Source organism: Monodelphis domestica, chromosome 7 (assembly GCF_027887165.1).
Source record: "Monodelphis domestica isolate mMonDom1 chromosome 7, mMonDom1.pri, whole genome shotgun sequence".
In the NCBI taxonomy this organism is placed as follows: Eukaryota; Metazoa; Chordata; class Mammalia; order Didelphimorphia; family Didelphidae; genus Monodelphis; species Monodelphis domestica.
This window is the reverse complement of record NC_077233.1, coordinates 83,608,152-83,623,220: the sequence shown is the minus strand read 5'-3', so window position 1 is coordinate 83,623,220 and position 15,069 is coordinate 83,608,152. Positions and strand designations below refer to the sequence as shown.

The window sequence follows — 15,069 nt, the reverse complement described above, 5'->3', positions numbered from 1 at the left end:
ATTCTCAGGACACTTGATAAATTGGTCAAATTCACACAGAAATGCTTTTGGAATAAGCAATAGTGAAAAACAATAATAGGTGGCCACTACTGAGTTGGTCGAATGCAACTCAAAAGGTTCCATTGGGATAGAATGATTGAAACAACAAAGCTTTAAACATGGCATCAAAAGGTCAGGTTTTTAATGGGATATTTGAGTCTCCTGACAGGACATTTAAAATGTAGTACATTTTGATGATCTTTGAACCCAGAGACATTCAAGCCAACTAATCTTTAGATTCTGTTAGTTCAAATGATCTGTGATTTCATCATTGTGACTATTCCCTCTGTTGGTATACATCACAACCTCTCAATGTCTTCTTTTCTTGAGCACTTCTTATTCATGTTGCTCCATAATTCTTTACTTAAAGAAGAGCAATCTAAAGTGCTGGAGGTCCTCTTCTATATTAAGATCACCATTGTTTAGTTATTTCAGTCTTGCCTGACTCTCTATGACCCCATTTTGGACTTTTCTTAGCAAAGATGTTGGAGTGGTTTGCCATTTCCTTCGCCAAATGAGGAAACTAAGGCAAATAAGTTAAACGACTTGTCCAGGGTAACATCCAGAGAGAGTAAGTGTCTGAGGCTGTATTTGAACTTCATGAAGATGAATCTTTCTGATGCCAATTGTAGTGCTTTATGCATTATGCCACCTTACTATTCTCTTATACCTTGATGACCATATACAAACATTTATAACTAATCAGAAGTGAAAGCCCAATTTGGCTGGTTCTTTCTATTTCATATTCTAATTGTGATCCCAGAACTCCATGGTTTTGGGACCCTGGTGTACTTCCCTTGTTGATGATAATAAAGAGCTACCTCAACCTCATAAGCTACATCTACTCACCTATATATAGGCTGAACAATTTGCTGATACTTTTTATCTAGAAACAACTAATGAAATCATAAAGTTTTAGAAGTTGGAGACAGTATGGAGATAATCTTAATCCAGGTTCCTCATTTTACAGGTAAGAAAATTAAGATTCCATAAAACTTTACCAAAGAAGTTGCTCAGGAAACCACAGACAGTTAAGAGCAGAACTGAGCCTAGAACTGCCTGACCTTGTCTGATATTTTGTACAGTTCCACATTGCCTCAGGCTCTTGTCACAGAGTTGGAGATTTTGTGTGAATCATTTTCAAAGGACTTAAGTAGACTCATAGTGATCACCTTATTCTTTCTAAAGATTCATATACCATCTGTTTTATCATTTGCTATAGAATTTTGTCAGGGATTAACATTCATCTTTTGTCTGCAAGATCTCCACTTCCTCATTCCATTACACTTCAATTTGACATATAAATTCCACATCTACATTCAGCATAGATTTATAGCTGAATGGAATGTCAGAAGACCTCCAGTACCTTTTTTTACAAGTAAGGAAACAGAGTCACAGAGATGATATACCATTTCCTCAAATTCACACAAGTGGAAATCAGATTTGAACCCATCTCCTTTCCTTTCAAATCTACTGTGATTTCCCTTATTCCATATTGCCTCTAGCATCTCTCTTTAAAAGATTTTGCAAATGACTGAAATGAATGAAATGAAAGCAGGGGGGTTGGCAGGAATGCATTCATTAGGTACTTCTTTTGTGTCAGACTTTGTGCTAAGCACTAGGAATAAAAAATAGAAAAATATAAATAGAAAAAAAAATAAATAGAAAAATATAATACTTTCATTGATGGGGTGCAGGGACAAAAACAAACATTTACTAAAAATGTATTATATATAAAGTACTATGTATTATTGGCAGGATCTCTGAGATTTCCCCCTTAAACTTCTTTCAGGGCCCTGGAATATGTGTAATTCATAAAATCCATCTATTAACTTTGCTCTTACACATATGGTTCCAATACCCCCTCCCCCCAAGTTGACTGTCCTTATGACCAAAATACTGTGGAGATGCAACAGGAAGACACTTAGTTCCTTTTTCCTAATCAAAACTGACCAGTGAAAAGCCAATGTTTTCAATACTCTGTCTCATTCTCAGTTTATATCCAATTAACCTGTCCCATTGGAAATTCACAAATGAATTATGAGCAAAAATGAGATACGTTTTCAGGTCACTGAAAATGGTATCACCCTTAGAATATGCAGAGTAAAATATGATGGAATTAGTTCCTGTGTCAAAGAGTGATCCCTTCTTGTTCTGGTATACCCTCCACTTTGCTATTCTATTCATAGTGCAGTGTACAATATCCCTTTGTTCTATAAAAGGCAGGTGTTTTGTTCTAAAATTTAAACTGTTTCCCCAATTATACTTTCTCATACTTGTCACACTCCTGACATCCTCTTCTTAAGGCTTCCAGCACATTTCGAACACCATTTCCTCTCAGTTTCCAATTCTGAGATGCTGACATGCCATTATTTTGGAAACTTTTAAGAATAGTGGTGGTATCATTTCTGTCTTTGTTGAGAATATGCTGAGAAGTATGTGCTCAGCTACCTACTGTGTCAATGTTTAGGTAATTGTGGGTCATGTTTCTGGGAAATTTTCTTTTTGTACATACTAGTAAAATCTCTCCCCCCCTCTTTTTTCCACAGCAGCAAACGCCTTTTCCCTTGATAATAAAGAACAACTTAGTATTATACGTGTTCTACAAATAGATCAAAATAGGCAATCAGTCATTAAAAAGAAATAACAACCACCTTGTATTTATATTTCACAAAATAGTGGGAAAGAGTGATCTAGTCAGAGCACTTGGGTTTAAATTTCATCTCTACTTATTGTTCAGTCATTTTCAATCATGTCTGACTCTTGGTTGACCAGCTTATTTTATAGATGTGGAACTGAGGCAGAGTTAAGTAACTTGCTCAGAATGGCACAGCAAGTGTCTGAAGTCAAATTTGAATTCAGATCTTCCTGACTCTGTGTCCAGAGTTCTATCCACTATGTCACTTGAGTTTCCCCAAAGTAAGTGGCCAAGTGAGTAGTTACCCTGAATTTAGGCAAGTCACTTATCCTTCCTGGGCCACAGTTTCTTCATCTATAAAAAGAAAAGGACGAATTAAACTGTCTCTAAGGGACTTACCTTTTGTAAATTCTATAAACTCTAATAATATTGATGATAATAAAAAGTAGCATTTATAAAACCCTTTAAGGTTTGCAAAGCACTTTTCATATAGTATCTTCTTTGATTTTCAGAACAATTCTGTAAAGAAGATACTATTATTAGCTCCATTTCATAGATTGGGAAACTACTCTGGATTAACATAGCTAGTAAATCTATGAGGCATAATTTAAACTCAGGCCTACCTGAATTCATGCCTAATGCTCTATACCACTGCATTACCTTGCTGCCTGTTTCTTTGAGAAAACTTATAGATAACTAAATCTATTTCCGTTTTGCTTCTTACACTAGAAATGTTTTAGAAGACATGATTATTAAAACTGCATAAAGGAAATATTTCTTGAAAACAGTTTTTAAGAAGAAAACAAATCTTAATTACTCTGTGGCCCAGTATGTTTTAGGGGAATATATTGATTAGCAAATCAGAAGTCCCTCATCAAGCATTTCCTAGGTCCCTGTCTTCCCAAACAAGGAATAGAAAATATTTCCCCCATCAATATGTAAGGGGAATTTGTACCATATTGTCCTTATTGTGTATCCAAAGTCATTGTGAGGGTAAAACCATCAACAGCTTGTTTTTGTTTTTTTTTCCTGACCTTGTGCTTCTCTATCCTTAATTTTTATTGAAAAACACACTCAATTTCTCACACCATGCAAGCCTGGTTTCCTCAATTTCCCTCCTCCATTCCACAACCATCCCTTCACTTTTATTTTTAAACCCTTTCAATCCATCTTGGAATCAATACTATATATTAGTTCCAAGGCAATAGAGGCTAGGCAGTAAGGGGTTAAGTAACTTGCTCATGGTCCCATAGTTAGGAAGTGTCTGAGGCTAGATTTGATCCCAGGACCTTCCATCTCTAGGCTTGGTTTCAATCCACTGAGCCACCCAGCTGCCCTCTTTCCCTTTAGTTCTGAAACAAAGTTGGAATTTTTCAAAAGGAATTTACTGATTAAGAGGTTAATAATTACAAAACAAAATATGGAGATTTTATTCTTCAACTGACCCACTCTTAGACTTCAATGATACACTTCTCTACATATCCAGTTTCCCTCAGACTATAAACAAGACCTTGGTGAAATGTCCAACTGGATCAAATGTCAAAAAGCCTACCTTCATCTCTCCCAAGCTTTAGAATATTTACCCCTGTCTATGTGTCTTCTCCTCACAAAGATAGCATTGTAACTCAGCTTTAGCATGTCCAAAAGTGAATTAATATTTTCCCCCCAAGTCCAAAATTCTTTCTGAATAGCCTATTTTTGTTTTCAGCCATGTACAACCCTTTGTGATCCATTTGAGATTTTCTTCGTAAAGATCCTAGTGATTTGCTATTTCCAACTCCAGCTTATTTTTCAAACAAGAAAACTGAGGTAAACAGGATTAAGTGATTTGCTCAAGATCACAGTTAGCAAGTGTCTGAGGCCAGATTTGAACTTGGAGAGATGAGTATTCCTGACTCCCTGTCCAGTGTTGTATCCACTGTGCCACTTTGCTGATAATTTCTATTAGTCTTACCAATTTTACTCCAATCAATCAAGCTCAGAATATCGGTAATTTTTTAAACTCTTTCCTATTCTTTGCTTCACTTTGTAAGGATAATTTTATAGTTGTGACTTAATATCTAAATTAATTATTGGTCGCCATGGGATATCCCAAATAATAAAATACATAATTCAGCTGGAAATTGTGGTGACTTTAATTAATATAGAGAGAAGGAATTAAGAAGAAGAGAGAGAGAGGAAAGAATTAATTTAAACTGCTCTGGCTCAGGCTGAGCCAGGCAGGAGTTAAAGGCCTTAGTCAAAGGGGCCTCCACTGAGCCCAAGGGAAAAGGAAGTCAGTCTTATCACTCACCCTGAGACCATCTCAAGGAAGCTGTCTGAGGGAGCTCCTCTAAGCTTGAGTTCCAGGATTGAACTGGCACCCAGGATGCTCACAGAAAGTGATCAGCCAGATCTACCTGTCCGGGGAAAAAGAGCAAAGAGAGGAAGTGACACACCCTATATAGATGGTTTTATGTCACTTTCCTGCATCTTATCTGTACTAATGGTAGCTTACCTTGATTTAGGACAACCCAAGGGTCTGTCAGCTGTTTCTGCACATGTATATCAAAGGCCATCCTCCGAGATACTTAATCCTTAAATATGGGTGCAGACATTCCTGATCTTGTTAGACTAAGTAGGGTGGAGCAATGTAAAGTTCCCAAGACATTCCTGATTCTGTTAGACCAAGTATTTCCATTGTTACAATCAGTAAATAGCTAAATCAAATCTTCTAAAGTATGGTCTGAGTAGGGTGGGGTAGTTTTAAAGTTCACAACTTCTATTCAGTCAACAAATCCTATAGATTCTCACACAGTATTTCTTTATTCTTAGATACCATTAATTTTTCTTTTCTATTTCTATTACTATTTCCGTATTTCAGATCTCCATTATTTCTCTCCTAAACTGTTGTAATAGCCTTCTTTAAAAAACAAACAAACAACCCTTTACCTTCCATCTTAGAATTAATACGGTATACCAGGGCAGAAGAATGGGAAGGGCTAGTCACTGGGGATCAGGCGATTTGCCCAGGGTCATATAGCAAAGAAAGTGTCTGAGTTTTAGATTTGAACCCAGGACCTTCTATCTCTAGGTCTGACCCTCAATCCACTAAACCACCTACCTGCCCCCATTTAATAGCCTTCTAACTATCCTCCTGGCTCTAGTCTCTCCTTGTGCCAACTCATACTACATCCAAATGTCTCATTAATCTTCCCATAGCACTGCTCTGATAATGCGACTTCAACATCCAAAACTTGTACTGGCTCTCCATGGCCATTTAAACCATACTGTCAGGATTAAAATTAATATTCAATAATTCAAGTATTATATTTTTAAGCCTTATTAATAATAACTAAAGTAAAAGAACTACCTAAACCCAGCCTGGTCAGGAGAGAAGAGAACAATAGGGAGTTGCTACAAAACTTATAAACCATTATGTGTAGACACAAATGTGCACAAAGTGAAAGGCATTCTGGGTAATGTAGTTTTAAGGGGTTCAAGATTTTCTAACTATACAACACCCAAGTGCCTCAGTATTCCTGTACATGTGTACCATATTTGAGCCAAACTAGATTATTTCAAGGCCTGTCACCGAGTCTATATAATAGGTTCTTAATGACTGGTGTTCTAGAGGAATTATTCCTCCTTCTAAAATTATTCTTCTGGTATGCTCTACTGTATATGTTGATTTTTCATATGAGTATTTTTAGAAATACAACTCTTTACCAACCAAGATCTAGGGTTTGAGAATGGGCCATTGGCCCCAAAGTCAATAACTTCAAAGTAGGCCTCATAAAGATAGCAAATGAAAATAGCCTCTGGTGACTTTAGCTATGCAGGACAAACCTTAGAAGAAAATACGCTCATTTTATGGAGAGAAAGCTTCAGAAATTCCTAAAAATGGATTTGTTTTCACTTTAAAAGAAAATACTAGAGATTTATTTGAAATTAGAAAGTGAGGGTTTATCCAGTCTGAAACAAAAGGGACAATTTGAAAACATTTTCTAAGAACATTATACACAGTAACAGCAATATTGTACAGTGATCAACTGTGAAAGTCTAGTCTCAGCAATACAATGATCTGGGACATTTCTAAAGAACTATTACAAGAAATACTATCCACCTCCAGAGAAAGAGTTGTCAGATGCAGATCAAAGCAGCTTATTTACAGCTTTATTTGGGGGTTTTGGTTTCATATGAGTATTCTCTTACAACAATGACCAGTATAAAATATGTTTTGCATGATAATACATGCATAATCCAGATCAAATTACTTACCATCTCTGAGAGGGGGGAGGAGAGGGAGAAGGAGCTAATGTGAATCTTATTTCAGAAAATGTATGTTACTGCATGTAATTGGGAAAATAAAGTATCCTTTAATAAAAAAGAAAGCATTTTCTCAAGTAATTTTAATGTTTTAAAAATAAATATCTTTTTATAGCATCTCTGTTTCTGATGTCCCTTTCCATCAGTCCTCCAAAAGAACTATTATTTATAACCAAAAGAAAAAATAAAGGCATTGAGTTTGTTTGTGTGTTTTAAACCCTTATCTTCCATCTTAGAATCAAAACTGTGTTTTGATTACAAGGTAGAAGATCAGTAAGATCTAAAGAGTGAGAGTAAAATGACTTGTCGATGGTCACATAGCTAGGAAATGTTTGTGGCCAGATTTAAACCCAGGATCTACTGTTTCTAGGCCAGGCTCTCAATCTACTGAGCTACCCAACTGCCCCCAGCGATTGAAATTTAAAAGAAAGGAGCAAACATAGAAATCTAAATGTGATTTTGGATTATTTTTCAAGTAACATTTCCTTTTCCTTTCCAAAAGATGATTTTTCTTCCCTCAAATCCAAAGTCTAGTTTCTGTAGGTTGAAAGACCTACATAAAAATTGAGAGCTTGAGAAGTTTTAGTTAAGAATAGTGACAGATATTAAAAGTCTGAGTATTTTACACTTTACCCTACTCTTATTCCATTCTCAGTATTCATCCTTGGTTTTTTTTTTCATCTAAAGCAGATGTTTTTTTTTTTTAATCTCTCTATGTATGTGTGTATATATAATAGATTGCTTTTGGCAGTTTGGTGAAGCCTATGGATTTTTTCAAAATAATGTTTTATAAATGTATGAAATAAAATACATAGTATTATAAAAGAAACCCCTACTATGGAAATGCAATTTCTTCAAGATACTTTAAAAAAAATTCACAGATGCCTGGTTAAGAATTCTCAAGCTCCTCTTCTCGAGATTGGTTTTCTCTTGCTCTAGATGAAGACTAGATACAACTTTGGATATTAATATCAAAATTTCTTGCCTTGTAATTAAAAAAATACATTACATTTAGAGACAGAGAGAATGGGTTGAATCTCAGCATTGAAGCTGCCCATCCTATATGACATAAGAAATTCACTACATTCTCTGAAACTGTTTCCTTAGGTGTAATATTATGGAGTTGGCCAAAGAAGTCAAAGATGGAAATAAAAGGCCTATGTGACAAAAGGTGATCCAATGGAGAGGGAAATGGAAAATCACTCCAAACTTTTGCCCAACCTCCTCCCCCCCAAAAAAAACCATGGTCATTATCAGCTTAGCATGCTATATGTGCCCTATGGAAACCCAAAGAGTCAGACATGACTGAACAATGGCAATCCACCAAAATAATCATAGCAGAAGTTTTATGAGATCAAAGAATTCTATATAAATCTGGTGCACATGCAGAATGCTCAAATGCAAAATAAAACAAAATGTGCTGCATTGTTTTGCTTTTGGTCTTCCTGGGTCTCAGATGTCAAAACCATGCTTTCTGTCTTACCCTGGAGTTTCCCTCAGGAACCTAAAATATCTAACCATCCCTTTACCTTTTCAACCTGGAATATCCTTCTGTAAGGCCTGTCCCTTTTCCCATTGGGGAGTTCCTCTTGGGTCTTCCATTTTGTGGAGGGTCCAAGATGGCCCTCATTCTACTCCTGACCTTTACTTTATAGCCATATTTCTACATCTGGTGACAAACACATGATGGAGGTGCCAGCTCCTCTACACGTTGGCTTCTTTCAAGAGTCTTTTTCACCCTTCAAGGACTTCTCTGTGAGGAGAATCTAGAACAATGTTTCTTTTTTTTATATTCTCTCTAAGCTGGAAATCTGGAACTGAAGATCTCTCTTCATTCAAGGTCTTGCTAACTTTACCCCTCACACAACTGCAGATCATTGAGTAATCATTCTTCAGCAATAAGGAGAGACATGCAATTGGGCTTTTGAGCCTCTGATTACAAATATAACGGACTATTATTTTTTATAAGAAATGGAAGGGAATTATTAAAAGATGTATATGGTCTGATTCAAAGGAAAATAATCAGAACCAAGAGAACAATATGTACGATAACAAGTGCAAATAGAAAACTCATCAAAAGGAAACTGAATTTTGAGTTTAAAAGGCAAATAATAAAGATCCTTGAGAAGAGTATTGCTCAAAGAAGGAATGCAAAGGGCTACTGATACAGAATATTGTACACATTATCATTATTATCAATATTATTATTTATTATGGTTTTTTTTCAAATAACAAATATACTTGCCTAATTGTTTTCTTGTCACAAGAAAGACTATATTCCAGGAAGGGGTGGTACAAGTAGGAATGATAAAGACAAAGTGTAAAGGCAAAAGATATCAATGAAAACACAAAGGTAGAATGTGGAAGACCTAAAATTTGAATGCTGCTCCTCCATCTGTACAGATATTCTTTCCAAGATACAAATTGTTGTTTTCAAAAGTATATCCTTGAAAACAAGGATTGTAAACATGAGTATAACTCAAAAAGTTGGATGTTATATAATGGGGGAGCAACTAGGCAGAAAGATGTGAGATTCTGACTTCCTTATATATTATGGGATATTTTAAAATGTGATTAAAATATTGTTTGTTAAGAGTAACGGTGTTTTTGTTTGTTTAGTGTTTTCCAGGGTGCCTGACAATTCAAATTCGTACTGTTTTATGTGTTTTCATCGTAATTTTAATTTACTCTGTGGCTCAAGGATGTGTGGTGAGTATGTGACATTATAAAATAAAAACAGAATTTCAGTAATATTGCTATAAATAGTATTGCATATTTTCACCAACTCTTCAAGCCTAACTCTAGTCAGACCTCTAAAGAGGCATATTTTAAACTTGAATATAAAGTGTTAAAAAATGGAAAGATACATACTCCTAATGCCTTATTTTCATAAACTTATTTTGACTCCTTAAGAAACAAAAGCAAAACTTCTCATTTCTGCCCTTTGACCTCCTAAACAATGTTGTACATTTGGAACTACCTATATATAGACCTACCTAAATTTCTAGAAAAATTTTTAAAAACTTTTATCTTCCATCTCAGAATCAATATTTTACATTAGTTCCAAGGTAGAAGAGCTAAGCAATGTGGCTTAAGTGACTCACTCGCCCAGGGTCACACAGCTAAGAAGTTTCAGAGGCCAGATTTAAACCCAGGACCTCCAGTTTCTAAGCTTGGCTCTCAGTCTACTAAGCCACCTAGTTGCCCACAAGAATATTTTTCAAAGGAGACATCTTCCTCCAATGTATATATACAATAAGGTCTGAATTCAGCAAAACTAGGGAAAGGAACAACTGCTTAGTAGAATATACTTATTCGTAAAGAATTGCCATTAAAATCATATTGTAGGTGACCAGTTTTCAAAGAATCAAAATGAAAATACACTCAAAGCTAAAACAATCCTCAACATATATTAATATGATATAATTTAGAAGGTACTTCCAGAGTCTTAAGGATATCACTTGAAACACCAATGAAAATGAGCTAGCTAAGTTGTTTTTGTTTAGGAATTTGAAGTCAGAAAACCTAAATTCAACTCTTGCCTCAAGTATATACTAGCTGTGCTATCCTGGGCAAGTTACAACCCTTCAGCCTTAGCTTCTTTATCTGTAAAACAGGAATAATTGGTAGCTTTATATAGTGCTTTAAAATTTGCAACAATTCTATGAAGTCTAGAAGTTGCTACTATCTTCCTCCTCCTATTCCTCCACCTCATTGCTTCATTACACCATGATGTATCAATGAGATACATCATGGGAGATGAGAAAAAAATATTCTCCTCATTTTAACTGAATGTTGGCAGGAATTTAACATTTTTCCTTCCCATATTGAGGAATGTGTGTTTGCACATGTATGCCTTTGTATTTAAAACATAAATACAAGGGCAGCTGAGTGGCTCAGTGAATTGAGATCCAGATCCAGAGAAGGGAGGTCCTGGGTTTGGATTTGTCCTCCAACACTTCCTAGCTGTGTGACCCTGGGCAAGTCACTTAATCCCCATTGTCTAGCCCATAGGGCTCTTCTACCTTGGAAGCAATACACAATATTGATTCTAAGATGGAAGATAAAGGTTTAACACACACACACACACACACACACACACACACACACACAGAGCTCTAATCCTAACTCTTGAAACCAATTAGAGTTCTATATACTTGTAAGGAAGGAGAAAAGGGGAAGAGAATAAGTCTTTGTTGAATATCTACTAGGTATCAGACACTGGTCTAAGTTCTTGATACATAGCTTGTTCATTTGAGCCTGATAACAGCCCTGAGAGCTAGATGCTATTAGGAATCCCCATTTCACAGTCATTAAAGGAATTCCCCAGGATCAAATAGCTAGTGTTTGAGGCTATTTTCAAATTCTGATCTTCCTGACAGCAAGCCTAGCATTCCATTCATTTTGCCACCTACCTTTGGTGAAAGGAGCTAAGTCTGCATATGAATGTATTGAACATTAGGTGATGTAGTTGTATTGTTCCCTAGCTTTTGATTATCACTTATTAGGGCAAAATTTTAATTCTCTAAAGAACTTTAAAGCATATACATGCCCAACTTTCCATGATTAGAAGCAGCTGTGATTTAGTAAAAAAGGACTCAAGGCACAGTTAGAAATCCAGGTTCTAATCCTGGCTCTGCCACCAGTTAGTTTTATGGCCACAGGCAAAGCATTCAATGTCTTTGAGTCTTAGTTTCCTCATCTGAAAAATGATGGAGTAGGAGTTCTTGATCATCTCTTTTTAGCTCTACAACTGAGTCTTATGCAGCTAATGTTTTGCCATTTGAAGCATCTTCAGATTGTCAAAATAACATTTTGGAAATAACATTGCTTCTCTCCCTAATATCAATGGCATAGTAAGTAAGACTGGGATTCAAATCTGGCTTCAGACATTTACTAGCTGTGTGACCCTGGCCAAGTCACTTAATCCTGTTTGCCCAGGTTTCTTCATCTGTACGATGGAAATAATAATACATCTTATTCTCAGGGTTGTTGTGAGGTTCAAATATGATTATGTCTGCCAAACACTTAGTACAATGCCCAAATATCCAGTAGGCATGTAATAAATACTGTTTTGGGGAATCTTGTCAGGAATATTGCAGATGAGATCATATTGCTACATGTCAACACAAATACTATAACCTCTCTACTTTAGTGCAGAGTCAGTTTCAGTCTGGATTTTTGGTAGCCCTCCAGAACAATGAATATCACTGAAAGTTGCAAAGTTAGGTAAAAGTCACAAGTTTTATTTCAAATTCATTTTGCTCTCTCCGGGGCTGTAAGCAAGACATATTTCCATGCCATAGAGTCTGCAACTTTAAAATGTTTTATTCATTTTCTTTGTTGTCACCTTCCTCACAACAACCTTCAATTTGCTTAAATCTCATCAAATATCTTTAGTTCCTCTATGAAAGTAAATAATATAAATAAAAGTAAATTAAAACCTGGGATTCTTTCACTGGAGGTTAGATGTCTGGAAATTATATTTTATGCTAAAGCTTTAATAAAATATTAATCCCTACTTCAAAGTGTTTTTAATGGCATAGTTTCAGTTATACTGTGGGCCAGAATCTGTCTCCAAGCATATGTGGATGTGCATATCAAGTATATAGTACTTATTATAATTCAGAAAACCTATATTATGGTTGTCATATTTGGTCCCCTATCACAAGCATTAGTAGAGTTCATTCTTTATGCATATCCTTTTTTCTTGTTCTTAAACTGGATTAACTTGACAGTAAAGAAATATAAAAGTTGGGGACATGCCAGTCACGTTTTTAAAAAAATGATTTAGATCCTTACATGCTCAAATAGCATCAGTGGGGTAAACACAAAAACTGTATCTGCAAAAAGTCTAGAAAAGTGAATGAAATGAAAAAGTATATGAGGAATAATGATTGACATTCACATAGTATCTCATGGTCACCAAAGGGCTTTCCTTACAGTGACCATGTGAGACAAATAAGTAATAAAAGTAGTATTATCTTTATTATATATATGTATATTTTATGTATTTGTGGAGAAATAAATATATGATAGATTATATATAAGTATGTTATATATAACATATTATATAATTATATTTTATATATAGTGAAACAGTTTCAGAGTGATCAAGTTGTGACCTAGGGGTGACACAGGAAGTAAATGTCTCAGCTAGGATTCAAATTTTAGTACTCAATTAATCCAATTCCGATGTTTTTATTATAGTGCATTACCACATTAGGAAAATAATTTTCTGCCCTCATGAAAGGCAAAAGAACCAGTTAACTAATGACCTTTTTAGATTTTTCAACCCATTATTTTTGCACAGCCTCAGTGGCACAATTTCTATCCTTCTTGTCCTGTGGGACAGTAGGATTATAAATGGAGCAGCAATTAGGGTGAGGTGACTAGCATTCACCAAATGGCTCTAACATTGAGTTGGAGAATTCACTTTTTCCCCATGAAGACCTTCCACCTCAGGGTCTTCTGGTACCAGCACACTGTGAGAGTGTTGTCTTTCATATTTTTGCCCCTCTTCTGGGATGTACCATCCCCACATGACTGTACCCTAAACCAATCTCTTCCTAGAGATTGGCCATGTTTCAATTTGGGGACTGGAAAATTTAATAGAACTGGTGATCCTCTTTCTAGGCAGGAAAGTACTTGACCAGGGGGAAATATTCTCTGTGTTCTATATTCTCCTCTAACTGAATTTGCCCTAGGTCCCAGAATTCCTGATTAAAGCTCCAATACTAGAAGGCAGCAATATGTAATATGATATATATATGCCCACACATGTAGGTACACACACAATATACATATACATACATACACACACTTAAAGAAAGAATTGGAGGTTTAAGCAGGAAAAGGGAGACAACTTTATTACAACAATGAAATGTTTGTCCCCTTTTTTAGGACCCCTTGAAAGAGATTGGCTTAGGATACAATTGTGTGGGGATGGCACTCCCCAGAAGAGGGACAAAAATGCGAAAAACAACACTCTCAATAACTCCTCCTAAAGGAATCGCACGCAACTTTGTAGTGAATCTTCTCAAAGATCATCGCTGTGGTTGTAGGATAAATATGGGAAGACAGAAGTTGTAGATTCTGCCTTATTTAGCCTCTGGTGGAAAGATAGGGATTGAGAGAGAGAGCTAATTAATTGCTACTGTGGCTTTCATGTAGGAAGCTGATAGGATTCTATGCTGTAAGTGTCTCCCAGAAGTAGGGCAAATTTGACAGAGTAGAAAGGGCATCTGTTGTTGATACTTGTTACTAGCGATACTGTGTAATATGTATGCAGGAGTGTACGTGTTAGGAGAGACTATGAGTTGGGACCTACTATAAGAAGAATTCGTTCACTCTGAAACATTGAGATAATCTATCTAAACTTCAGTTTCCTGGTCTGTAAAATGAGAATGATAATATATACACTGTGTGCCTCACCTGTTATTGAGAGGGAAGTCCTTTGTGAACCTTGAAGCACTAGATAAATACAAGGTAGTATTATTTTCACATCATCTTTAAAATAGGGATGATATATAAGCTTACTGAATTGTTTTAAGAATCAAATGAGATGATACATACAAAATTCATTGTGACCACATAAAGAGTGAGCTTTGTAAATGATCAGTTTATGCTTATTATAAATTAAAAATATTGTAACTAGGGCTGTGTTTGATAGTGTGTGTTCAAAATAGATTATTACTTTACAAGGTTTTCTTTTCTATGCCCCTTTCTTCCTATTCTCCCAGGTGGGCTGCATGCCTTGGTCATGGAACACTAATTCCAGCAGCTCCTTAGTGATCATTTCTTCTGGAGGAATGAATAAGACAAGGAATGTGCTGCCCTGTGACACAGCCCATCACGCATTCCTTTCCTGCATTGTGGGGACTTTGACTCTGGCAATATTTCTCCGTGTCTCTTCATTGCCAAAAATGATCCTTCTCTTTTTAGTTACAGTCTTATATATACTTGTTTTGGAGCTCAGTGGATATAGAAAAGCAGTAGGGTAAGTGAACTTGAATGGAATCTCACTAAGCAGATCTCTAAAGGTCCCTTTGGAAAGAATCTTCCATTTGCCAATAATTCCAATG

General features: G+C 35.9%; 1 protein-coding gene across 2 annotated transcripts in view; it reads left to right on the top strand.

Annotated features, from left to right (window-relative positions):
- ADCY1 (adenylate cyclase 1) overlaps positions 1-15,069 on the top strand; it is a 367,557-nt gene that overhangs the window by 294,110 nt on the left and 58,378 nt on the right. For both annotated transcript variants that reach the window (XM_056804875.1, XM_056804876.1), the window contains 2 exons: positions 9,605-9,694; positions 14,728-14,984. In XM_056804875.1, coding sequence (XP_056660853.1) covers positions 9,605-9,694; positions 14,728-14,984 — 347 coding nt within the window. The remainder of the gene's footprint in view (positions 1-9,604; positions 9,695-14,727; positions 14,985-15,069) is intronic.